At 48.4% G+C, this 25,466-nt stretch overlaps 1 protein-coding gene across 24 annotated transcripts in view; it reads left to right on the plus strand.

Annotated features, from left to right (window-relative positions):
* LOC124105696 (uncharacterized) overlaps positions 1 to 7,669 on the plus strand; it is a 33,094-nt gene extending 25,425 nt beyond the window's left edge. Inside the window, exons 5-11 of one of the 24 annotated variants that reach the window (XR_009228643.1) lie at positions 580 to 1,533; positions 2,040 to 3,091; positions 3,285 to 3,371; positions 4,208 to 4,322; positions 4,755 to 5,091; positions 5,552 to 5,640; positions 6,639 to 7,669. Coding sequence is in view for 8 of the 24 variants with exons in the window: in XM_046462949.1 (XP_046318905.1) it covers positions 3,105 to 3,371; positions 4,208 to 4,285; positions 4,755 to 5,091; positions 5,552 to 5,640; positions 6,639 to 6,656 (789 nt within the window). In the remaining 16 variants the exon portion in view is untranslated. The other 23 variants (XR_006855851.2, XR_006855847.2, XR_006855850.2 and 20 more) reach the window with 23 other exon arrangements.
* The last annotated feature ends 17,797 nt before the right edge of the window (positions 7,670 to 25,466 follow it).

Raw genomic sequence — 25,466 nt, forward strand, 5'->3', positions numbered from 1 at the left:
CTCCTAGGCCAGCAGCAAATCAAATTACATTTCATGATAATAGCATCATAAACCTTGAACATTGATTTCACCCACAAGGTGACAATATTGGGAAGACAGGGAGAAGTGACGTTGAGAGAGTTGAGGACAGTGGGAAGGGGTGATATAAGAGAACCTAAATCTCATCTTCCATACAGGAACCAAAAAATTAAAACCGAAAAGCCAAGAACAAGCAGTCTCATCTGCTACTTAGAAATAAAGGGAAAAAAATTTTAAAAACAGTAGAAACAAGAATAATTGAAAACAGTTGACTCTAGGAAGCAGGAATTCAAAATAGGGCAAAGGATTGACATTTTTCATTATAAATGTAGTAGTACTACTTAATTAAAAAAAAAAAACTACTTGTGCACTGGTCTGATTTTTTTAAAAAGAAGAATTTATTTTTAAAAGAAAGTTGCCGGTGGAATTGGAGCCAGTCTTTCCAGAGGAGCTCCTCAGCTGTAGCCCTCCAACCTGTTCTTCCTTGACTTCAGTCCTCATCAGCCTCTCTCCCGGTAATTGACTTATCCCCCTAACCACCTGCTCCTGTCCATCTCACAGGCTATGCTTCAACTTCTGCACCTGCTCCACTTGCAGTCATCCAAGTCCGTTGCCTGTCTCTCTCGACCCTTCCTTCTGCTTTAGGATCCAAGATGTGAGCCTGGGCCAGCTAGATTACCAATCTGTCAGCCCCAGCCAATTAGTCCGCTCCAGTCGGCCTCTCTTAGCTGTAAGTATCCTGTGTGTCCATCAGCAGCAGCTGTCATCTCTGCCTCTCCCTGTGCCTACAGCAAGCAGCGCTGAGCACAACTGTCCTGGGTGGGCTGGCAAGATGGGCACAATGTCCTCTCCTAGGAGCCAGATGCTGCATCTGCTAATGAAGCCACAGAATGCACAGGATTATCAGCCACCAGGTCACTCACTTCCCGACTCATCCTGAGTCCATTAAACTCATGCTCTGTCTCCAACTATGTTGCCAAGTCCCCCCTTTCCTGGACTGATATAATTGATATTTTAACATAAATGCAGCCTATTCACCTATATAATATTTTATCTTGTTTTTTTTTTTTTTTAATCGCGTTGTTTTAATTCAGCTGAGAACTACAAACATACAATGCAGACTCGAAGCATTTCTCAGGCACATGACTGGCAGGGTGGATATGATCCTCCCAGACCCTTGCCACCCCATGAAGAGGCATGAATGGGCTGAACATGGATCCTAGCGTCTATTTATATGATCCAGGAGAGGGACTTTGGTGACCCATCTTCTTGCATATTAATGATGGATGTGGGAGGGGATGGATCCTGAGCTTTGCAATCTGGGTTACAATCTTGCCCACATGAGAAATGACGTGTTCCCCAACGCAGGTGACGTGAGGAGTCTGCATTTCAGCAGACTCCAACCTGAGTTCTGGAAGCCCTCCTAGAGCATCAGGATTTGCTGGGCTACCCAAGGAGAGCCTCCAGGGTCACGCAGCAGACAATCCGGTTCCTCTCTCCTTATCTAGTTGTTAGGTATCTGATTTTGTTGATGTTTGCATTCTTTTCCTCTAAGTTCTGTGTCATTTAGTCTTTATCAAAGTCCTGATTAAAATATTGAAGAAGCCAAGGTCAATGGAGAGGCCCTCTTGCACACACGGCTATGGATTTCCTTTCAGGATAACAATGATCAACACTGTGTTTAAACAACAGGGTCTCCGTTTAATATGCCGTTGCAGCCTTACTCATCTAGTTTGTCCCCAGAGATAGCTGTGGGCGCCTTTGTCCAATTCCTGCTAAAACCAAGAAGGCCCCCCATTCCTCAGGTCCTGTCTACAAGCCCAGGGGCTGGGCTCAGAGGCGGGAAGCAGAGAGGGGATTTGGGAAGCCGGGGCAGGCAGTATGGAAACGAAAGCTTTAACGGACCCAAGGGATGCATCAAGAGAGGGAAGAAAGCCAAACTGGGAGGAAAGGAAGCCCAGCTCATTAGCCCATCAGGGTAAATGTGTTGAGTAATGTATTTATCTAACCTTTCCCTCTAGGACTCGAGAACCCCCAGACAACGCTGATATCTAACAATTGGAGATCACTAAAAGTGGAGAAAAGACAGGGAACTAGGGGAGGAGGGGCCCTCACCACTCCTTTCTTTCCATCAACCCCTTCACCACTCCTGGTCTCCCGTGGATGAAGGTCATCTCAGAATTGTGTGGCATGTTAGTACTTTTGGGGGGATATTGATTCTTTTCCCTGGGGGAGGACAGTGTGGAACCCAAGAACAGAATTCCTCATTCTAGGCTCCATAAGAAAAGGATTGGGGGCCTTCAAACCAGACCATAAGGAGACACCTGGGTACACGTGAGGCTCAGCCCAGGCGTCACTCTTCTGTGAGACCTCTCCTCCCCGCTCCCCGTGTCCCCTGCGCACACGTGGTCATTGTGCTTGGCACAGTGGATTGTCAGATATTTGTTTTCATGCTCTCACACCTACTGCAAGGCCAGCAGCGTGACGTGACTGAGTGCAGGTACTGGGCCCTTCATCTCTGCATGCCCAGGGCCCAGCATGCACCTGCAGATGCTACCCATTTGCACTATGAAGCCTGGCCCCGGGGTTCCTGGATCGGGCCAGGGTGGCATCATCCCAACTCCCCCTGCCTCCTGTACCCAACCCAAGTTGGAAACGCTCTGTACTGGGTGCCTCATAGTTGCCAAGCATGTAAGTCAAACAAGTGATAGCAAAATAGCTGCGTGCCTAAGAGAAAGATCCAAGTTCCCTTCCAGAGAACTTTGCCTGCACAGCGCATCCCTGCCCTCCAATCAAAGCCAATGAAAACACCCTGTGACGTGCCACCTTGGACTACCCCTCAGGTGACACGAATCATCATGGGTCCAAAGGGCCTTCCTGCAGCCCAGGGATCCAGCAGCTTCCAGCTCAGAGGGCACCTGCCTCTTTGCCTTTGTACTGGCCGTTTTGACGTGGGCACCGACTGAGGGAGCCCTACTGCATACAGGATGCGGACAGAGCCGTGGGCCAAGGCAAAAGGCCTGCCTTCCTGAAGCTTAGACAACACCACTGCATACATAACAGGCCGGAGGGGGTGAGAGAAGACAATGAGAGAGAGAAGGGGAGCAGAGGGCGCTGGGCAGAGCTTCTGTGGGGATGGAGCAGGATCCTGCTCTCCTCCGGGCGCCCCCCCCCCTCAGCCTGCACTTGCCACCCCAGCCTTCACCGCATGTTTCCCTAATTTACTTGTTTATCATATTTATTGCTTATTGCCCTTTTCCCTGCAGCAGAATGTAGCTTTGACTGACTCAGAATTTCTTATTTCTTTGGTTCACGGATATACATCAAGCTTCTGGAATAATGCCTGGCCCAGGGTAGGTGCTCCCTAAGAACTTGGAATATTCGCTCATCACCCCCCCACCCCCATGCCAGACACTGCTCTTTGGTAGGCAAGAAGACCCTTTGTCATGGCAGAAGGGCAGTGGGAATTGCCTCCCTGTCTTCCTAGTCTAAAGCTGATGGGACAAGAAGGTGCCATGGGTGGCTTGGGATTCTCTTTGGGCTCCGTTTCCCTGCCGCCTGACCCCTCTGTCCTCTTTCCTCCAGAGGGTACAGGGCTCGGGGCCTTTCTCATGCAAGGAAGCTGAAGGGGCCCCCAGGCAGGGTGGGCCTGGCCAGAGGCCTGGGGAGATCGGGGGAGGGAGGGCTGGAGAGCCAGCAGAGGGGTGGATGTGCAGGGTGGGTCGGAGCTGAGGTGGGCAGACACAGAACCCCCGCAGAGGCCAGGGGAGGGGGAATCCCTGTCCTTATCCAATTCCCCAGGGGCTCCGTAATGAGCCTCGCAATGCCATTCCATTTTCAACTCTACAAGGCTCCTGGCACTCTCAGCGGTAGGTCTGAGAGAATTAGCTGCCTGAATGCCTAATGACAGACAAGGGTAGCAGAGAGAGGGAGGGAGAGAGAGAGAGAGAGAGAGAGAGAGAGAGAGAGAGAGAGAGTAAATAGGTGGGGGGGGGGATGGGGAAGTCACAGTGTCTTCTCTCTCTTTGGAATCTTTGGTACCGTATTGCAGATTTCCAAGTTCAGGGTCCCCTGGGGCCACAGCCACACCTCCCTGCTCCATCACTTCCTGGCTGGGGAACCCGTTTTCCCAAGCAGGCTTTTGCAATGCCCTCTCCTCAAGCTGAGTGCTCATGCCCGCCATGCCCAGGTGCCCTTATTGGCTGTGATCCACTCCAGGCTGACACAGCCACCTTCTCCAAGGACCCGGTCACTCTATGGACAACAGGTATTCTCTGAGGCCGATCAGAGTGAAGTCCAGAGTGGTACGTTTCTTCCTTGCCTCCTCCACTTGTGAAACTATGAAATTATTCACTGAGCAGATCAATTATTCAGATTATTCACATGGAGTCTAAATTAGACTGTATCGCCTCTGGCGAGGCTTTGAAGTCCTGCCTTACCTGACTCCCCGACCCCCGCCAACTTTCCACCCGACTCCAGCCACTTGCTTTCATGCCAGGCCCCTTCTCCCCGTCGCACGCTCCCCTCACTGTGACCTGCTGCCTCCAAGCTTGAGCCCCGTCTGATTCCCCTGTCTGAAGCCCAGCCTTCTCTCTTCATCCTAATCCAACTTGCCCTTCAAGATCTCACTTTTGAACTTGGACTTCACCCTGAGCGTCCCTGGGCTTCTGCAGCAGTCGGAAGTATTTTAGAATTAGAAGCACACAATTTTGCTTTTAATTGCACTCCGTTTGCAGACGCTGCCTTCCCACAGAGTTGTTAAGCAACACAAGGGCAGGACACTGTTGGACTCCTGGGGTCCTCTCACATACCAGCTCGGCGCGCACCATGAAGACGCCGTGGAATCCGTGCAGCCTGGCTCCCGCCTGCTTTCCCGCTCTTCCTCTTTCCCTTCATCCCAGCTTCCTCCAGCCTCTCCGCCCTCAATCACTCTCCCTCCCGTCCCAGGCATTAGACAAGCCAAGGTGGAGATCAGACTTGGGATTTTAGAGATCAGGCTGGCTGCAGGCAGTTCTCCAGAAGGGATTATGGTGAATTTGGGCCAACTCAGAGGAGACCATTGCAGCAAACCAGGTGAGAGGTAGCAGGTACTGGCCTGAGGAGCCGTGACAGAGATGGAGAGAAGTGAGTGGATTCAAGACACCATAGGAAGGAAGATGCTGATCCATTTGTCTAGCGCTATATAGTTTCCATAGCACGTTCCCATCTACGACCTCCACTGACCCTCAACCACCCATGAGACAGACTAAGTAGCATAATTAGGAGATGAAACAGGCCAGGGGAGGGGAGCTGGTTGCCCAAATCCACACAGCTGGTTAGCACAGGGTTGGGTTTCACATCCGGGGTCTTGGACTCCACGGTCAGGGCTCTCTCTCCAAGTTTCATGTCCCTGGGACTCAGTGCAGCTGAAGAACCCCGACTCCGACTACCTGCCTCGGGCTATTTACACAGTTCCAATTGATTTGTTGTAACCTGTAATTATTTTGCTGAATGTTTTTTTTTCACGCTTCATTTGTGTTCTCCTCTCTGGCAGACAGGCTCCAGGAAAAAGTAGCTTGGGAGATAAGTTGGAAGCCAGAGAAGCTGTATGTGATTCTGGGACAGAAGCTGGGGGGACCCCTGGTATGTTTCCCCACCCCTTGTCTATCTCCATTGGCTCTTCCTTAGTCTCTTCCTCCCCAGGGTGGGAGGTGAGAGCTTGGGGGCCAGGTGGGACAGAGTCTGTCTCTGGCCTGAAACCTCCCAGTAGGGGGCAGAACTTCCAGCATCCTGATTCTGTCTTTCCACCATGTGACTATTTCCTATTGACACATCTGTCAAGCCACTGACATTTTGGAAGAAAAATAGAGATGTGCATATTTTAAGGAGACTCTGAATTTTGTAAATGAGGTATGCCTCTGAGACCCGCCCTCCTAGCTGAGGAGACGTTCCTCAAGGTGGTTTGAACGTTCAGAACAACAGACTGTCTTCTGTGACCAAAATTGTGGCCAGAGTCCTCTGAGTCCTTTGCTTCACGAGGCCTGAACTTGGATTTCCCTCTCTGGCCCTGGAGAATCCAGTCTGAGCAAGAATCCTGCTTGCTCACTTTATGGAAAACCCCTTACTCTTGGTATCTTACCACGCTGAAGAGCTCATCGCCCTGGCCTACCTTCAGCAATGACCAAGTCAGCTTAGCTAGAAAATCTTTATCCTCTTTTTTTTTTTTCTTGTGATATTGGGGATAGAACTCATGACCTTGTGCATGCTAGGCAAGCGCTCTACCACTGAGCTATATTCCTAGCTGCATTGATTTTTTTTTTTTTAATTTTATTGTGAGATGAGGTCTCACTAAGTTGTTGAGGCTGGCCTTGAACTTGTGATCCTCCTGCCTCAGCCTCCCAAGTAGCTAGGATTAGAGGTGTGCACCATCATACCCAGCTAAAACCTTTGCCCTTGATGTTTCTTTTTCAATAATTTTCCACCCACTAACCCCCTGTCCTGCTCCTTAGTTATAAATTCCCACTTCTTGTTGGAGTCAGAGCGGAACCTAATCTCTCTCTCCCACTGCAAGACCCCATTAAGTGAAGTCTGCCTTTCCATCTTTAACAAGTGTTTTCTTCTTCTTTCTTTTTCTTTAACAGGGATGGCCACCAGATTGAGAAAGCTTGGGGAAAGGCCTCTGCCTATTTCCTGAACTGATGGGGTCGCTGTGGGAGGTCAGGGCTGCTCACAGCCTAAATCTTCCATGCCAACTTAACTGTGGCAACCCAGACCCTGGAAGAGGGTTTGCTGCATCCCGTATTTAGAGGTTAAGTGTTCTGATATCTGCAACTTACTCTGAAATGTGTCAAAAACAGAAGAAAAGACTGGTGGAGGGTAGATGGACAGATTCGTGGTAAGACAGATAGAGCAAAATGGGAGTTCTAGAATCTGGGTTGTGGGCATATGGGTGTTTGCTGTGTTATTTTTTAAGCTCTTCTGAATGTTTCCATTTTTCATAATAACATATTGAGGGAAATAAATCACCTAGGGAGTCACACCCACCTCATGTTGCACGTCACCCTGGCTCGAGGGAGTTTCATCATTCGTCATTGGGTTCTTTCTCAAGCCCCCTTCGGGAGAGTTCTCGACCAGACACTTGAAGACACAGAATAACAAGCAGATAGGCAGTCCCCGCTTTGGGGAAATTTAGGATATTGGGAGAAAATAGGATGGAATCATCAAATTAACGTCAGTAAAGACAGCTCTTTATTTTCTGGTCTAATGGATGAGAAATAGGGGTGTGATTTCCTGTAACTATATATTGTCCCCAAACCTCTTCTGCTTGACTTTGATGAGGTAGAAAGGCCCATTACAGGAAAGAGACAGAAGTGGGGAGTAGGGGAGGCTGCACCTGGCAGGTGACTGGAGATCCGGTAGTGGACAGTCACCTGCAGGTCCCTGAAGGTGGGTTGAAGAACAGATCTGACTCCTTCGGGGAGGGTTGGGATCAGCGTACTAGGAACCAGGTCAGTCTCAACTCTGCCAGTCTACGTCAGCTTGAACAAGTCACTGTTTTCTTGGAAACTCAACCTCCTCTTTGTTAAGATTGCTGAACTATCACCTGCAAGCTGAATTCTACCTGAGGCTTGTATATCTATATATCTATATAAATATATATATCTATATATTAGTTGTCAATGGACCTTTATTTTTAGTTATTTAAATGCGGTACTGAGAATCGAACCCAGTACCTCACACTTGCTAGGCAAGTCCTCTACCACTGAGCCACCACCCCACAACCCCTGGGGCTTGTTTTTATATAGCCTATGAGCTAAGCCTGGTTTTTATATTTTTAAAAGGTTGAAAAATATTAAAGATTAACACTTGGTGACACATGAAAATCATGTATAATTCCAACTTCGGTGTCCATCAGTAAAGTTTATGGGAACGTAACCACGCTCCTTTGTTTATCTGTTGTCGGTGGCAGCGTCCAACCCTCCCCAGTGCAGACCTGGGATGGCCACAGCCCCGTGGCCTGCAAAGTCCAAAATATTTACTCTCCAGCCCTTTCCGGAAAATGTTGGCCAACTTGGTGTGACAAGGTTCAACCACAACTTCACTATTCCGCCTGGCTCCCTGGAGCCGGGAGGTGTGCAAGGGAAGGTGGGTGTGGACACGGTGGGATGGGTTCCCCTCACGACTGCTGCAAGAATAATATGAGAACAGGGCTTCCTGAACTGTAAGATTCCAGAATTTGCAAGGTGTCTCTCCTGCCGGATCAGAATTCTCTCAGTCCCAAAGGAGACAGAACCTGGGAGGATTGTCATATGACAGAGAAAATTAACAAAGGGAGGCGAATTGGGTATGCAGAAATAGATGCCCCTATTTTAACCCCAAGGCCTCCCCATGGCAAAGGCCTCAACTGCACACTTGGCAAACGTTGGGAAGGACAGCTCTGGAAAGCAGGAGAGGGGAGAACCAAGCATTTTTTTTTTTTAGTAATCTAGTGAGCCCATTGTTAAAACACACCATTATTAAGAAGTAAAGGAGCCAGGTGTGGTGGTGGACACCCGTTCTCCCAGCAACTCGGGAGGCTGAGTCAGGAGGATCACAATTTTGAGGTCAGCCCCAGTAACTTAGTGAAACCTAAGCAACTTAGCCAGACCCAATCTCAAAAAAATAAAAGGATCTGGAGGTGTGGCTCAGTGGTGAAGCACCGCTGCGTTCAAACCCTAGTACAAAAAAAAAAAAAAAAGTAAACGACCTAAACTTATTATTCAATATATTAAAAGCAAAGGTAATAAATACTAAAATTCCATGGTTTCCTGGTTCTTTGCCTCTACTCTCTGTGCTCGTGAGGTCATTTATGTCTGTTGTATCTGTGTGGTGAAAATACCATGCAGTGCTGTGTGACTGTGACCCTCCTCCCGGCTCTGCTCAATGATGTCATAGTTGGTATCTTGCAATTCCTCATGGTGGGAGTATTTACACCTGGGCAATTGGCAAACCCTGCAAATCAGGCATCCCCCCCTCCACCTCAGAGCTGGTTGATAAACATATAGCAGCACCATGCTTGGAAAGGGCTTCCATTTCCAGGAGATTCAGAAGGGTCAAGGGCACTTTGGTACCAAGAAGCCTTTAAAGCAGAGAGGGGACTAAAGACCCAGTAGTTTTCCTGGGGAACCCAAGGGCCTAAGTGTCTGCAACCATTTCTATGGTCACAGCTTTTGTTCACACCTCCCAAAAGCTGAGGTCTGCTGGGGCTGTAGCTCAATGGTAGAGCACTTGCCTAGCATACATGAGGCCCTGGGTTCCACCCCCAGCATCGAAAGGGAAAAAACTATGATAACCAAATACCAAGGTGGCATAGAGTTGGGGACACAAGGCTGGGGGAGGTGAAGGACTTGCCTGGAGTCAAGCAGCATCTCAGTGCCAGGGCCAGTGTCCTGACTGCTTCTCCCAGACTGGCTCTGCCCAGGACAGTGATGCTGTGTTGCCAAGCACCTGCCAAGGACAGGAAGTGACCTGCATTGCTGCTGTCTTCCCAGCAGTGGGAACCTGTCCCCCTCCCTCCTGTGAGCAGAGTCTGACCCCCCACCCCCAGTTGCTCATCGTCCCTCTTTCTCCAGCCCTTCAATAATCTCTCTGGACTTTTCTTTTTCTAAAAACAGGCTCTTTAAGTGCCTAGGGAGTGTTCAGCACATAAAGTGTTTGGCACACTCGTAGAGTGACTGAGTACAGCTCTGGGAAGCTCCAGATGGCTGTCTTGGAGACAAGCTGTCAAAGTGTCTTTGTTCTTCAAAGAGGGGACTTTGCAGCTTGACTTTGTGGACTCCTTCAAGCGCAGTGCTTCAGAGAAGACGCGTGCCAGGAAGCAGGAGGTGGTGTTCTGGAGGAGGTCCACTCGCTAAGCTCGGGGAATGGCTTGAGGCCATGGCTCCCACTTGGGACTCTGTAAAACAGTGGACTCTTGGAAAGTCATGTCTGGAAGAAACCTAAGAGACCATCACACCAGAACTTCATTTTACCGATGAGGAAACTGAGGCCAGGAGGAAATAATGAGAAAAAAAGGAACCTTGCTAGAAAGTGATGGTGTTGGGTTCGAATTTAGTGTGCTATTGTAATATAGTAATAAATGCATATTTGGGGGCTGGGGTTGTGGCTCAGTGGTAGAGCACTCACCTAGCATGGGTGAGGCACTGGGTTTGGTCCTCAGCACCACATAAGGATAAATAAATAAAGGTATTGTGTCCCTCTACAACCAAAACATTAAAGAAAAAAAGAAATATATATATATATATATATATATATATATATATATATATATATATATATATATTTGGTCTCTGGCCCCAGTTCCTGGCACACAGCTCCCCAAACCCTGTATCACCAAATGATGAAATTGATTTCTGTGTGCTAATGAGATGACTAGTGGCTGGAGTCCCCTAGAGAGCTTCCACATGGAGGCTGGTCACCAGAAGGATCGAGTCATGATTAGAGTGTTGGGACTTTCAGCCACATCTTCTAGGAAGAAGAGTAGATTGAAGATTAAGTTGATCTCCACGGTCAATGCAATAATCAATCATGGCGATTAATGAAGCCTTCGTAACCACCCAAAGGACTGGGTTCAGACAACTTCTGAATGACTGGACATGTGGGTGAGCTGGAAGGGGGTGTGCCCAGAGAGGGAAGGGGCATGGACGCTCCTTCCCACTTACCTCACCCTACGCCTCTCTCCACCCAAATCCTTGGTAATATTCCTTACTTAAAGAAAAAAAAAAAAAACCAGGGCTGGGGTTGTATGTAGCTCAATGGCAGAGCGCTTGCCTTGCATATACAAGGCCCTGAGTTCGATCCTCAGCACGACATAAAAACAATTAAGTAAAATAAAGGTATTGTGTCCAACCACAACTGAAAGATAAACATTTTTTTAAAAATCAGCAAATATATGTAAGGTGTATCCCTGAGTTCTGGGAGTCACAATAGCAAATTAATCAAACCCCCAGATAGTGGGAGCCCCAATCTTACAGCTGGTAGGTCAGAGCACAGGTCACAATGTGGGCCTTGAGGCTGGCGTCTGAAGTGAGGGCAGACTTGTGGGTCTGATCCCACCCTCTGTGGGGTCTGATGCTCTCTCTAGATAGACAGTGTCAGAATGGAATGGAATTATAGGATACCCCGTTATTTCTTCTGGAGAATTAGTTGGTATGGGGTGGGGGAGAAAACCCCACACATCTGGTCACAGAAGATGCAGTGATAAGAAGTAATTTTTTTTTTTAAAGAGAGAGAGAGAGAGAGAATTTTTTAATATTTATTTTTTAGTTTTCGGTGACACAACATCTTTATTTCATTTTTTCGTGGTGCTGAGGATCGAACCCAGCGCCCTGCGCATGCCAGGCGAGTGCGCTACCACTTGAGCCACATCCCCAGCCCAGAAGTAATTTTTAAAGAAAAAATTTTGAGGGCGTACTGGGGATTGAACTCAGGGGCACTCGACCACTGAGCCACATCCCCAGCCCTAGTTTGTATTTTGTTTAGAGACAGGGTCTCACTGAGTTGCTTAGCCCCGTGCTGTTGCTGAGGCTAGCTTTGAACTCTTAATCCTCCTGCCTCAGCCTCTGAAGCCCCTGGCATTACAGGTGAGTGCCACCGCACCAGGCCAGTATTTTTTTTTTTTTTATTCAGACCAGATCTCCTGAAAGTTTGTTCTTTTCTGAGAGCAGAAATAGAATTTGGTCTCTTGACTTCAGGTACAATTTGAAGTTTATGGAACCATGACTCCTTTAAAAAAGTAATCTATTATATATATATTCCTGGAATTGTGCTGAGCATTATGAAATGAATTCAATAAGCAGAGTTGATTCAGTCTCTAGTCTGACTTACAATTTAAAACTGAGAGATGGGCAGAGGAAAGGGCTAGGCTGAGACAGTGGACAGATGGGTAGATGGATGGAATTTGCAACTGGTGATGTTACCTGTGAACAGAGTGTGTTGAGGAAGGCATGGTCTTGAGAAACAAAGACCTGGGTTCAAATCCTGCCTCTACTATTAATTGGCTGTATGACCTTGGACAAACTGCTCAGCTTCTCAACATCTCAAATGACTATAAATTGCAGATGGTGGAGCTGGGGTTGTGGCTCAGTGGTAGAGCGCTTGCCTAGCATGTCTGAGGCACTGGGTTCGATTCTCAGCACCACATACAAATAAATAAAATTAAGGCCCATCAACAACTAAAAAATAGTTTTAAAAATAAAAAAAATAAATTGCAGATGGTGATATTCATTAATCACGGATAGATGTGAGAATTAAAGAGATGTCTGTAGAGTCCATAGGAGCACCTGGGCCACCACAAATGCTTAACTGTCTCTTGGTGAGAGACAGAGCAAGATATAGGGGGTAGGTAGGGCCAGAAACATGTGAATTAAGGGAATATAATTCCCCTAGATATAAACAGAAAGCAATATAATGGAATATAATGACTTCTCTACTTGCTGTTGGTCATGATAATGGTAAAAAAAAAATCCTCATATTTACATTGTTCCTTATAATTTATAGACCTTCCTGAGAGACAGAGCAATGTTAGTTCCATTTCATGGGCTAACATGCACTCGTATTTATTTAGTTAAGATTTACTGTTCCCGACATGTTCTAGCTTATGAGCCTATACTGATTGTATTAGTTTGTTTTGATTTAATATAACAAAATACCTGAGGCAGGCTAACTTAATAAAGAAAAGAGGTTTAGTTAGCTCACAGTTCTGGAGACTCGGGGCACAGTGTCTGCTGAGGACCTGCTAGTGGATGGCATCACGGCAACAAGAATGCATGCGAGAGGAGGAGATCACATCAGGAAGCAGAGACCAATCCAGGGCAGGATGGCTCATAAGACCATTGACAGCTGCCTTAGTCCCCCTGAGGGCAGTGCCCCTCGTGTCCTAAGGACCTCTCAGTAGGGACCCATGTCTTAAAGGGGCTTCCACCTCCCAACATAGCCAAACTAGAGACCCCGCCTCCAGCACACGAACCCTGGGGGACAAGCCACATCCAAACCATAGAACTAAAAGTTAGACTCTGCCTCTGGGTCCCCTGAGCCGGTCCATCTTCTTGGCCTGTTTGTTCTTAGAGTCTGGGAAAGACCCACAAGCCCCAAAGTGTCCAGAGTTTTGAGAAGAAAGGAGGTAAAGGGGATGCTGGGTGCCGACTCATCCCATGGCTCTCGGGAGCACCGGGGAGGGGCTCGGTCACTACGGAGGCTCCCTTCTTGCTGTCCCCTCCTGCCTTGGCACATACCAGGACTGGGCTCCTGGAGGCTCGTTCCAGCAGGACAGTGGCTTCCGGGCTGCTGCTCTGGGCTCTGTGCCAGACAGACGCTGGCAGTCACCCCGTCAAAGCCAAAGCGCAACCGATGGAAGACGGGACAGGTGCTGCATGTCACCCCCAGGATGGGGGTGGAAGTCACTCTGCTCGGCTAGTCGGTGCAGACACTGGCATGGCCTGCTGTGAGTCTGCCAGAGAGACAGTGTGAGGACATAGGAGGACATGGATGGAGCAGGGGTGGACATCCGATGACCGTGTCCGGTCAGGAACCTCATGCCTGGGCAAGTGGGAGAAGCGGGATGTTCGGGAAGCGCCTTCGGGGGGGTTTGTGTGAGCATGTTTGTGGCATGGGTGTTTGAGCGCGGGCTGTGTGTTTTGAGAGTGGTGGGTGGGTGTGAATGTGTGTGTGAGCTGTATACATCCTCGATGTAAACAGAAAGCAAACAGGCTAGAGTCATGAGCCACAGGCGGAAGATGCACAGACAAATACTTGCAGAACCTGTGTGCGTGGCTTGTGTGTATGATTGGCAGACAGCCCTGGCCAGTGTCTGGTGTTCAACGATATGTGTGAGTAGGTAAGGGGGCACTTGAGTTGAGCATGAGCTCATACAGAAGTGTTGGGTGTTGCTGTGTCTAAATGTTGGTACCCTCCAACCCTCAAATTCATACATTGGAATCCAACCCCCAGTGTGTTATATTAAGAGAAGGGGCCTTCTGGGATTAGATCAGTGCCCTTATAAAAGGCTGAAGGAAGCTGCTTTGCCCCTTCTGTCCTGTGTGGATGCAGCAAGAAGGTGCTATTTTTAAGCATAGAACAAGCCCTTACCAGACCCTGAATCTGCTGGTTCCTTCATCTTGGACTTCCCAGTCTCCAGACCAAGGGTGTTTGTTACAGCAGAAAATGAACTAAGACAAGTGTGTGCTCTGTGTGCTTATGTGAATCTATCTGCAGGTCTGGCCAGGATTGGGGACAGGATACTATTGTAGGACAATGATGGATTCCTATTGTCCTGTAGGCCCAGGATTCTCTTTTCTTTCGATTGTTACAATGTGTTCATCCAGAGTGAAATCCTAAAGGTTTCTATAAATCCAATAAAGCTTTGACCATGATCTTAGTCCATTTCTGTTGCTATTACAAAATACCAGAGACTGAATACTTTAAAAAGCAGAGATTTATTAAGCTCATAATTTTCAAGGCTGAACATTAACCAGGTGGTGACCCTACCTGGTTGGCCTCTGGTGAGGGCCTTCTGACTGCATTATAACATGTGATGGTATTACACGGAAAGCACATGTGCAAGATAGAGTGGTCACATCACAAGAGGGGAAACAAATGACCAGGGAGCGGCCAGATTCACTCCCCTAGGAACTAATCCACTGCTGCAAGAGCTAGCCCGCTTTACAAGGGAGGCCCTGACCAGTCCTCACCCACTGGGCTCCACCTCCTAAAGGTCCGACTGTTAGGTAACTAGTCAGTCATGAATGAGCCTGGACAGGACAGGGAAGGGCCACTGAACCCCAGGGAACCTTATCTGACAGACAAGCACGTGGGAGATGAAGGCCCTGTGTGTCAAGACCTCCCCCAGCCATAATTACAACCTTAAAACCTCCAACTCCAAGCATCAGGCCATCTCTTCAGGGTGGTCCAGGAGGTCAGTGCAGTCCCTAAGCTGTCAATCAGAAGTCAAAAGGTGGACCTGAGCAGGGCTCTCTGGAAACTTCCCTGGGACCTCCAGTACAACGGGCGGGTAGGAGGGGCAATGGTCCTTCTCTCTGAGAGGACCCATTCTCTCCCCTGAGAGTCTCCCCTTCTCCCTTTCTCTGTCCCTTCTAATAAACTCCTGCCTGTCACTTTGAGCCACAGGTCTGAAGTCTCTCTGGCCTGATTGCAAGAATCGGGGCTGAAGGGGGCCTCATGGCTGCCTCAGTTTCAGGGCTGGCCGCTGCCATAGAACACCCCCATCTTTCAATACTATTACACAGGGGACCATGAAACAGGGTGCTTAGGCTCACCCACTGTTCCAGCCCAAGTCACCCAGAGGCGCTCTCCGTCACCAGGAAGAGCTCCCAACCCAAGGGCTGGACAACCCAAAAGACGGTCATCGTCTCCTCCCGCAGCTGAACTTGAACATTTCACCCCTGCTCTGTTCAGCAGAGATGTCACACGGGTGTCCCGTGGGGCTGGCTGGAGAGCCCAGATCATTTCCTCCTACCTTGTCATCTCCGGAAAGCTGCTTGCTCTAACTGGCCTCCTTTGCTCTGGGGCTGACATTACTTCTTTGCTCATTTCTCTCTGCTTTTGTCTAATGAGGTGCAGGAGGCGGCAGAAACTGACAATAGAATTACCTGGGACGCTAGATTCTGTCAATCTCCATTAGGAACCTGGGGAGAGAACAGTCAAAGCGCCAGGACACCTTGGTGCTGTTATTGCAACAGGGTTTGCTGTGAGAACTAACAAACTTCACCCTAGACACTCACCCCCGGCCGCCCATGAGTCAATCTGGCTTCCAGCCCAGGTTGCTGCGGCCACCTCAGCCCCCCATCCAGGAAGCCAGATCCCTGGGGTAGGAATGCACCTCTCTGCTGGGGGTACTCGGACACAAGGCCAACCCACCTTCCCCAGAAGGGATCTGCCTGGGTGGGCTCAAGTGTCCTCTCCCCATTTTAATGACTTGTGGAAAGTCCAACGCCTCCTCCCAGATTTCTATGATTTTCTGTATTTTTTGACCCCATCTGGCTTTGAGCTGCTGGTAAACTACTTGGTACCCGGATCTCTCCAGTCTCTCTTTCCTCTAGGATTTTGTTACTCATTACAATTGCCACCTGTGATGGAATTCAGCCTTTTTCCTCAATGGGCTCAGACAGAACACCCAGTGGTTAGACTTTCCAAGAATTCCATTTCTAGGGCTTTCTGGAAAAGGCCTTCCTATAAGGACAAAAAGCAGAGCCAAGATTGCCAGGGGTCCGTGGTGGGGAGAGCGACTGCCTACAAAGGGGCAGGACAGGGAACTTTTGGAGAAATGGAAGTGATCTATGGTGTGGTGACCTGACTGTGGTGACTAGTCAGTGCCATGTTTGTCACATTTTTGTCACATTCTGAACGCCTAACCTTATGCTTTGTCAAGACCTATTGGACCACATACTGCAAAGAGTGAATTTCACTCTTTGCAAAATTTTAAAAACTAACCAAAAATTTGGAAGAAACGAAAAAGTCATGCAAGCTGACAAATAAAGCAAACTGTAATTATAAATTGTTTTAGTCAGCTTTTTTAGTCTTTTGACTAAAAGACCTGACAAGAACAATTTTGGGAGGAAACGTTTATTTGGGGGCTCACGGTTTCAGAGGTCTCCATCCATACACTAGAGGCCACATTCCTCTGGGCTCAAGGAGAGGCAGAACAGCATCGATGAAGAGTGTGGTGGAAGGACGTGGCTCAGATGACCATCAGAGAGCAGAGAGATGGCTGGGGCTGGGGTTCAGTGGTGGAGCGCTTGTCTAGCATGTGTGAGGCACTGGGTTCGATCTTCTGCACCACATAAAAATGGATATATAAAATAAAGGTGTAAAAAAATGCTGTAAAATTTTTTAATTAAAAAAATAAAATAAAATAAAGCAGAGAGACACTAAGCTCAGCTCACCAAATATACACCACAAGGACCCGGCCCCAATGACCAACCTTCTCCAGCCACACCCTACCCACCTTCAATCACTACTCAATTAATCCCATCAGTGGATGAATTCGTTGATTGGTTTAAGGCTCTCCCAACTCCATCACTTCACTTTTTAATGTTGTTGCATTGTCTCATGTGAGCTTTTGGGGGGACACCTCACATGCAAACCATAACACAAATTCATCATATAACTATATTGAAATCACAGCATAGGTGGGAAAGAAGACAGCTAACTCACCTCGTAGCTGGACAACAGTTCTGTTTGTTTTTATTTTTGTTGTTGTTTGTTTTTGCAGATAGATCCAACCCAGAAGTGGCCTACCTCTGAGCTACATCCCTAGTCTTTTTTATTTTATTTTTTTAAATCTTTTTTTTTTTAAGAGAGAGAGAGATTTTTTAATATTTATTTTTAGGTGTTTTTTTTTTTTTTTTGGCAGACACAATATCTTTGTTTATATGTGGTGCTGAGGATCGAACCCAGGCCGCACGCATGCCAGCTTGAGCCACATCCCCAGTCCTTTTTTATTTTGAGACAGGGTCTCACTAAGTTGCTCAGACTGGCCTTGAACTCATGATCCTCCTCCCTCAGCCTCCCTAGCCGCTGGGATGACAATTGTGCGCCACCAGGTCTGGCTTGAATAACAGTTTGAGAGACAAAAAGAACTTCACAGAAGTACTGCCCTCTAGCCAGGAAATTTGCTTCTCGCAGGGGCGTGGGGGAGCAATTCTGAAAGGCCTTTCCTGTGTGTTAGGGTTGCAGAAACAAGTGCACACAGTCAATTCTCTTTGCAGAGGTATGTTCATAAATTACGGCAAACACTGAATTAGCAAGGACTGCGTTGAAGCACCGGTCCCAAGGGAAATACAGGGTGAGGTTCCTGGGAGCTTCTGTTCACTACATTTTCAACAACCAATCAATACCTCGCTGTGTTCTCTGCATTTCTGTTTAAAGACGTCCTTCTTCATATAGATGGTTGATTCATTAACACTGAACTCAAGGCCAACGGCCCTATAACTCACCCCAGAAGGAAGCTTACCTAACCCAACCCATCTATTTTTTTCCATAAAGCACCTCACAGCCTTCTCGTGTTTGGGAGACTAGACCAAACGTTGTCACCAAGCTTGGGGTGGGGTGGAGCACTTTAAAGAGCAAAATCACTAGTGAAAATGACCAAAATGTGACAAACGTGGCACTGACTAGACTGTGGGGAGGGGCTCTTGTTTGCAAAGTGAGAGCTGAAGTCAGACCTGGGGAGAAGCGCGCAGGGCAGCTCAAATCTTCTGAGGCTCCGGGCTTGTCTCCAAATGATGGCCAAAGTGGCGCGAGGACTGACTTTGGGGCTTTGATGAATTTTACTCAGTGGATGAATTTGCAAACGCGGCGTGGCATCCATAAATAACGAGGATGGAGGATCGACAGCGTGTGACAGCCAGGCGAGGAGAATGAGGTATCGATCCAACCAGCTCCCGCAGGCCGGTGACATTTGCTGAGTGCACCGGACTTTCCAGGGTTGAACCCACAGCCGGAGCTGGAAGGGCCTTCCGAGACCAAGCCTCCACCACACCATTTACAAAAAATGAAACCGAGGCTTGGGAAGGGACGTGCCGGCTCAGGTCGCACCCACCGCAGTTCATCTTCTGTCTCTATTTCCCCTGAGGACATGGGGTTGCCTCGATTCACCTCCCCAAGATTGGAGAGATGAGAGTTTTGTAGGTGTGCAGGCTGGGAGATGAGAATGCTTGCAACCCAGGCCTCAGTTTACCCAGACTGACAGCCCCCTGTACACCCAACTGCCAGAAAGCACCTCTGAGTAGCTACAGCCCCTGTTCCTGAAGAATCACTTCCCCAGGCAGGTGAGCTCACCCCTTCTCCCTACGGTGAGTACCATCTCCATGCAAATCTGTGCTCCAGCTCAGGCCTCTAACTCTGGACTCCAATTCCCAACTGCCTCCTCCACTTCACCACCTGGTGATCTCAGGGGCATCTCAAACCTAACATCTCCCAAGGAAAAGTTTGATCCCCTCTCCCAAACTTGCTCCTCCCCAGTCCTTCTCTATCTCCGTCAATGGTGGCCTCAACTGCTCAGGCTAAGCCTGGGGCACACTCCTTGAATCCTCGCTCTTGCACCCTTCGCACAACCCAGCAGTCAATTTTCTTGGCCCCAAGGACTTCTGGTCATCTCCATCACCTCCCTCTGGGCCCTGTGACTAGTGCATCTGCAAGCCCCCTGACCTGGTTCTCTATGTCCAGCCTTAGCCCACAGCCCACCAAGCAGCAGCTGGACTTGTTCTTATAAAATGTCGTCTCATCACGTCACTCCTTGGCTTAAAACCATCCAAGGGCCTCCTTTTCACTTCACAGTAACATCAAGCCCTGTAGATGACCCCTGAGGTCTACTGAGCTCTGCCGTCTCCTCCCACCCCATAACCTTCACTCTGTTCCAGCCACAAGGTGCTGGGCTGTCCTGGACACCCAGGCACACTTCAAATGGAGTGTGCCCTTGGCCTGGGAAGCTTTCCCCAAAGAGCGGGTTTGTGATTCGTCAATAATTTCCACCCTCATCCTGGACAAGCAGAAGATCCACCATGGAAACCGCGGCTGGCCAAGCAGAGGCCAACCTGGAGTGACAGCCTCGTTCTCTGCAGAGCTCGGCTTAAATGACCCTGTATCAGAGTGCTTCCTGATAGGGGACAGACAGATGTGAGTGGTGGGAACACAAGGTTAAGGAAATAATTCCATAAAATGGGCCCACTCTGCTGACCCCCCACATGCTTTCTTTTCCAAGAAGCAATTTACTGTAGCCCTGCCTGGCTTAAGTGGACAGGATACGTCACATTCCTCAGCAAACTACCTGCTATCTGCAAAAAAAAAATGCAGCCTTGATATAATGTCTGTAAGAGGAGCCCAAGTTACCCCGAAGAGGGAGTCTTTGGTGACCCTTTTTACATTCCAGACCCTGAAGCTCAGGGAGATAAGGATAATTCCTCCCAACTATAAAATCTGTGAGAATTTATGGTTAAGAATCCAATTAGAACTGGCCAGCATCCGCCAAAGTGCCTAGAGTTGTCACGGCGCTGATGTCATCCTGCTGTCAGTCAAAGTCAAGAGGCGGACCTGGGCAGGACTCTGAAAACTTCTGGGGATTCCCAATAAAACTGGGGTGCAGGAGAGGTTTGCAGTCGCTCTTCGCTCTGAGAGGACCCTCACTCTCCCTTCAGAGCGTCCACTTATCCCTTCTATTAACTCATCACCTGTTACTCTGAGAGACAGCTGTGAATCTTTCTGACTTCATTGCGAGAATCAGAGTTTGAAGGGAGGGGTGTGTTCATGCTGCTTGAGTTTCCCAGAATGCACCAGTAACACTTTACCAAATTGCGCTTTCCCTCTCTCTCTGGCTTCTTCCTCCTGTTTTTTTCTTCTTAGCACATTGCCACCTACTATGATACCTGTGTTTTGTGAATGGACCTCTTTCCTCCACCAGATTGGGAGCTCATGTCTAATGTGTTCACTGCTATATCTCCTGCACCTACCTTATCACCTGGAATATAGTAGCTACTCAATTTTTTGTTGAGCTGGTGAATGAATAAACAGAAGGGTTTGCATTTAAACCAGAATCTGCCTGCCTCCTCATCTGCCCTCCCAGAGTCACTGGGAGATGGCAGCTAAGGAGACCAGTCCTGGATGTTCCCCAGGGGCAGTGAGTGGGCCCCGATTAGGGATTCTGGAAGCCAGTGAGGCTGGGAGTGAAACAAGCCAGTTCCCTAAGGCTCCACACAGAGAGGCCCCTGGGGACCTTGAACAATAAGGATTAACAGGGCTTCCCACACCTTCCCCTGCCCTCCCAGGCCCCTGTGGGATCAGCACAGCCCCTGCAGCTGCGGAAGGGCCTGTTTCCCTGCAGATTCTGCTCTTACTCTCAGAACCAACTTCCACCCGCCCCACACAGACGTTCCCAGAGCTCATCTGGAACCTTCTGATTTGCATTTCCGAAGAAAAAAATACAAATCCCACTAAACGCTGTTTATTTTCCTTCTGTTTGCCCTGAGGCGGGCCTGCAGTGGCTCCCGGGATCTGGAGTGGGGAATCAAGGCGATTTCTGTGGTTCAGGGAGCCAGGGACCTCTGGGACTTTCACAATAAAAATAGTGGGGAGACCTGCAACTCCACTTTGAAAGGAGATAGGGGGAAGCGGGGGACATAAATGACAACAAAACCTCCTGACACAGTTACAGCCACATTTGCAAAACAGAGGCTGAGCACTTGCTTAGAAGGAGGGATAATCAGATTCTCCAGTGATTAGGGGACACTTTCCAAATGTGGGGAAAGATGAAAATCCAACCTTGAAGTGGAAAAAGAACAGAACTGAGGATCTCTCCTGGTGGCAGTGGTGAGAGGAGGACTCACAGGCTGAGTGAGAGCTGTTTGACTCACGGCTGTCCCTACCAAGAAGCCTGAGTTTCCAGTCCAGACTTCCAGTTTGTCAGGACCCCCATGAGAAAAGTGTGGACACCCACAAACTTGTCTGTGTGACCTTGTTTGTGGGTGACCTCCCTAAATCTCAGTAACTCGGTAACTCAAACATTAAATGAGGTTTGAAGGGTGTAGTAATCTGGTTTTCATTACTATAACAAAATGCCTGAGGCAGGCTAACTTTATAAAGAAAAGATTTGTTTAGAGCACAGTTCTGGAGGCTCAAGGGCATGGCACTAGCATGGGCCTGGGTTCTAGTGAAGACCTCATGGCAGTGGGGAGCATGTGTAGGAAGCAGACAACTATATCCAAACCATTGCAGGGGGCTGCTTGATGATTGAATGAGATTCCATAGGAAGAGGGGTAGAGGTTAAACTCAGGCCATATGCTCACCTGGAAGACTCTGCCCTGACTCCCTTCCCAGAGTGGCTCCCACAGCCACCGCCCAGCTTTAGTAGGCTCTGCAGAGCAAGGTCAACACAGAAGGTAGCTTTGGCGTGGAGCAGTCAGGTGACCTTGAAGGTAAAGAGGTTGACAGCATTGTAGGGGGTGGGGGGTGAGGGGCGTGGCAAAGATGGTGGCCCAGGAATGTTAAGAGACTTGGTCTTAGATCAACTCTTTCTCTACTTACCCCAGTTCTCACCCTCTCCCCTCAAGAAAGCATGACATCATAGGGGTCACCTTTAGTGCCATATTTGTGCCTATATATAAAAGTTATTTGCAAATGTGTACCTCTTATTATCAATAGCAGATAATTTGTGTCATTGCTCCTAGTACTTGAGTTGTAAGTTCTTAATGACAGGGACAAGAATTTTATTTTTTATTATTTTTTTGCAGGGGGGTACTAGGGCTTGAACTCAGGGGCATTCGACCACTGAGCCCCCTCCCCAGCCCTATTCTGTATTTTACTTAGAGACAGAGTCTCACTGAGTTGCTTAGCACTTTGCTATCTATCTATCTATATATATATATATATATATATATATATATATATATATATTAGTTGTGGATGGACACAATACCTTTATTTTGTTTATTTATTTTTATGTGGTGCTGAGGATCGAACCCTGTGCCTCACATGTGCTAAGCAAGCACTCTACCACCGAGCCCCAGGCCCAGCCCAGTACCTCTCCTTTGCTGAAGCTGGCTTTAAACTTGCGATCCTCCTGCCTCAGCCTCCCAAGCCGCTGGGATTACAGGCATGCACCACTATGCCTGGCAAGAATTTTATTATTTTTTGTGATCATTTTTAATTCCTGGCACTTGGCACACATAGGTGACCAGAAAATGTTTCATGAATGACATGCCATCTTTGATAAGTCCTCTGTCTCCCACACCGTGGGATTGGCCAACTGCAGGGGACTCTAGCAAACCAGACAGCTTAACCTCCATCTATGGCCCTTGTGATTCAGCAAAGCACTGAGGGACTTTGGGATGTAACCCTCCCTCCATGGCTTCTGGGTCATGTTGAAGCTTTGGAACAAGTGCCCTGGGTTTGCAGGAGGAGTGGATTGCAAGGGGCTTCTTTAAAAGGGAACAGATGTCATCTCCTCCTCACCCTGACTCCAACATTAGAACCTAATTGCTACAATTAGAGAAGAATGAGTCAACATTTGTTCTTGTTTTAAAGGTGTGCGTGTGTGTGTGTGTGTGTGTGTTCATCTAAGCTATAGGTATGGAAGTATTTCTGCAAGTCAAGGATTAGCTGAAGCCAGGTTTGTGTTCAGCTGGTTTCCATGGTAACTTGTCAGCTTCTTTGCTTCCTCCCTGCCTCTCTCTCTTCTGTGATAGGGGCATTCCTTTTCTAAACAAGAGGGCCAAGAGAGGGTCAAAGAGAGGAGACTGTCCACAGCAGCCTCTGCTGCTCCCAGACCCTATAGAGCTGACAGGGTGCTGTTGTAAACCCAGTGAGCTGGTCAGTGTGTGGCGGGGCCCATGGCTGATGGGCTTCCTGCTCCAGGGTCACCCACTCCCCAGATTCCTGGCCAGGCCCCCACCCTTCCTGACAGCCTGGCTGGTGCTGAAGGCACAGCTGAGCCCAGGGACTTCCCTCCATACATGGGATTCCCTGCTCTCCAAGACTAGGTATTGTTTTATCATGTTTTATTTTGTATATATTAGGAATTGAACCCAGGGGCACTTAACCACCGAGTCACATCCCCAGCCTTATTTTGTATTTTATTTAGAGACAGGGTCTTGCTGAGTTGCTTAGGGTCTTGCTAAATTGCTGAGGCTGACTTTGAACTTGCCATCCTCCTGCCTCAGCCTCCCGAGCTGCTGGGATTACAGGCGTGGGCCACCTCGCCTGGCAGGTGATAGATTTTTAAATGGAACTACTGCAAAGGGTTAGAAGGAAAACGGGAGAAAACAGAGAGGACAGAGGCAGAGGCAGAAAAAGAAAACAACCATTATTTGATCTTCTACTCTTTGAAGCAAACAACAGTCCCCAGAATTCATAGGAGGAATCACAAAGTCGGACCAGGACTTGGGCTCAGAACAAATGTAGGTTTAGCCCAACATTTCTCAACTTGCAGGTTACCCATTGGATGATACAAGACATATAAATCCATAAAACTTTCCTTGCAATATGTGAAAAGAAGTCCCCACATTTATTTCTTTTTTTATACAGTTAATCACCTTCGTAGATCAAAAGGACACATCCAAAGAGCCATAGATCTAAGTTGTGTTTAACTTAGACCACTACTGTGCGTGCCAGACACTGCTTCAATGCCACCACATATATTGATAAACAGACATTATTACTGTATGCATATATGTGACTGCATGACCAATATGATTCTGCAACACGTACACTCAGAAAAATGAGAAATTATATCCATCTAGTATGATATATCAAAGTGCATAAATGCATTCTACTGTTATGTATAACTAATTAAAACAAATTAAAAAAAAATTTTTTTAAAAGCCACCACTTTACCAAGATGGAATTGAAGGCACAGAGAAGTAAAGTCAATTGTTCAAGTTCACACAGCAAGCAAGTGGCAGAGCCAGAACTCAAAGACCAGGGTTTGTGTTTGTGACCTCCATGCTAACATCTCATCATCTCACCGAACCACTTAGAATAACCCAAAGCCCAATGTCTGTGACTTGCCCAAGGTCATACAGCTTGTAAGCCACAGGTTCCCGAGGGAAGTGCCCAGATAATGAAGCCACAGCTGTTCTTGCCCCTTCTGGAAAAGGTTAACCAAGGCAAAGTTCTCACCTCCCACCCAGTTCACAGGCCTTGCTCTCTTCCTCTGAGGTGTCCCTTCCCAGATGCCCTCTGTCAGCCTGTCTCACCTCCCCTGCAGAAGGGGAGGAGGCTCTGCCCAGCCGTCCTGCTAAGAGTGACAACATCGCCCACCACCCTGTCATCTCTGCCTGTTCGTCCCTGTCAGACGCCTCCCAGCTCCCAGCTGTCTGTCAGCAGCTGCTGGGGATATAAATAACCAGTCGTTGGCAGAGGCGCCCTGGCAGAGGGGGCGGGGGGGGGGGGAGACAGAGCAGGGTGGTGACAGGCGAGGAAGGAACACAAGGGTCTTCCTCTGGGCTCAGCTATTCCAGGCTGCTCCTCGGAGGAGCTGGTAGAACCCGGGAGGGAAAAGAGAATTTGGGTTTAGCCGGGAGAATGGAGTAGAGGGAAGGGGACCATTGCGCCAGCTCGCTCTGTGGGTCCCAGGCCTTCCATCTGTTGGGCATCTGGTATGGACTGCGCCAGTCCAATCCTTCCCTCTGTCTCTTGGTTTGTTTTCCCCCCAGTGCTGGGGATCAAACCCGGGGCCTTGCACATGCTACGCAAGCACTCTACCCCTGAGCTACACCTCTGGCCTTTTTTCCGTGAAATTTTGATTTTGAGACCTGGTCTCACTAAGTTGCTGAGGCCGGCCTTGATTTTGTGATCCTCCTGCCTGAGCCTCCCGTGTAGCTGGGATTACAGGCGTGTGCCAGCACCACGCCCGGTTCATCCCCGATTCTTGAGGAAGTACCTGGAGACTCCTCGCCTCACAGGACTAGTAGGGTGGAAGGGTG

This window comes from Marmota monax, unplaced genomic scaffold, assembly GCF_021218885.2.
Source record: "Marmota monax isolate L192 unplaced genomic scaffold, Marmota_monax_Labrador192_F-V1.1 WCK01_AAM20220418_F8-fsc00099, whole genome shotgun sequence".
Classification (NCBI taxonomy): Eukaryota; Metazoa; Chordata; class Mammalia; order Rodentia; family Sciuridae; genus Marmota; species Marmota monax.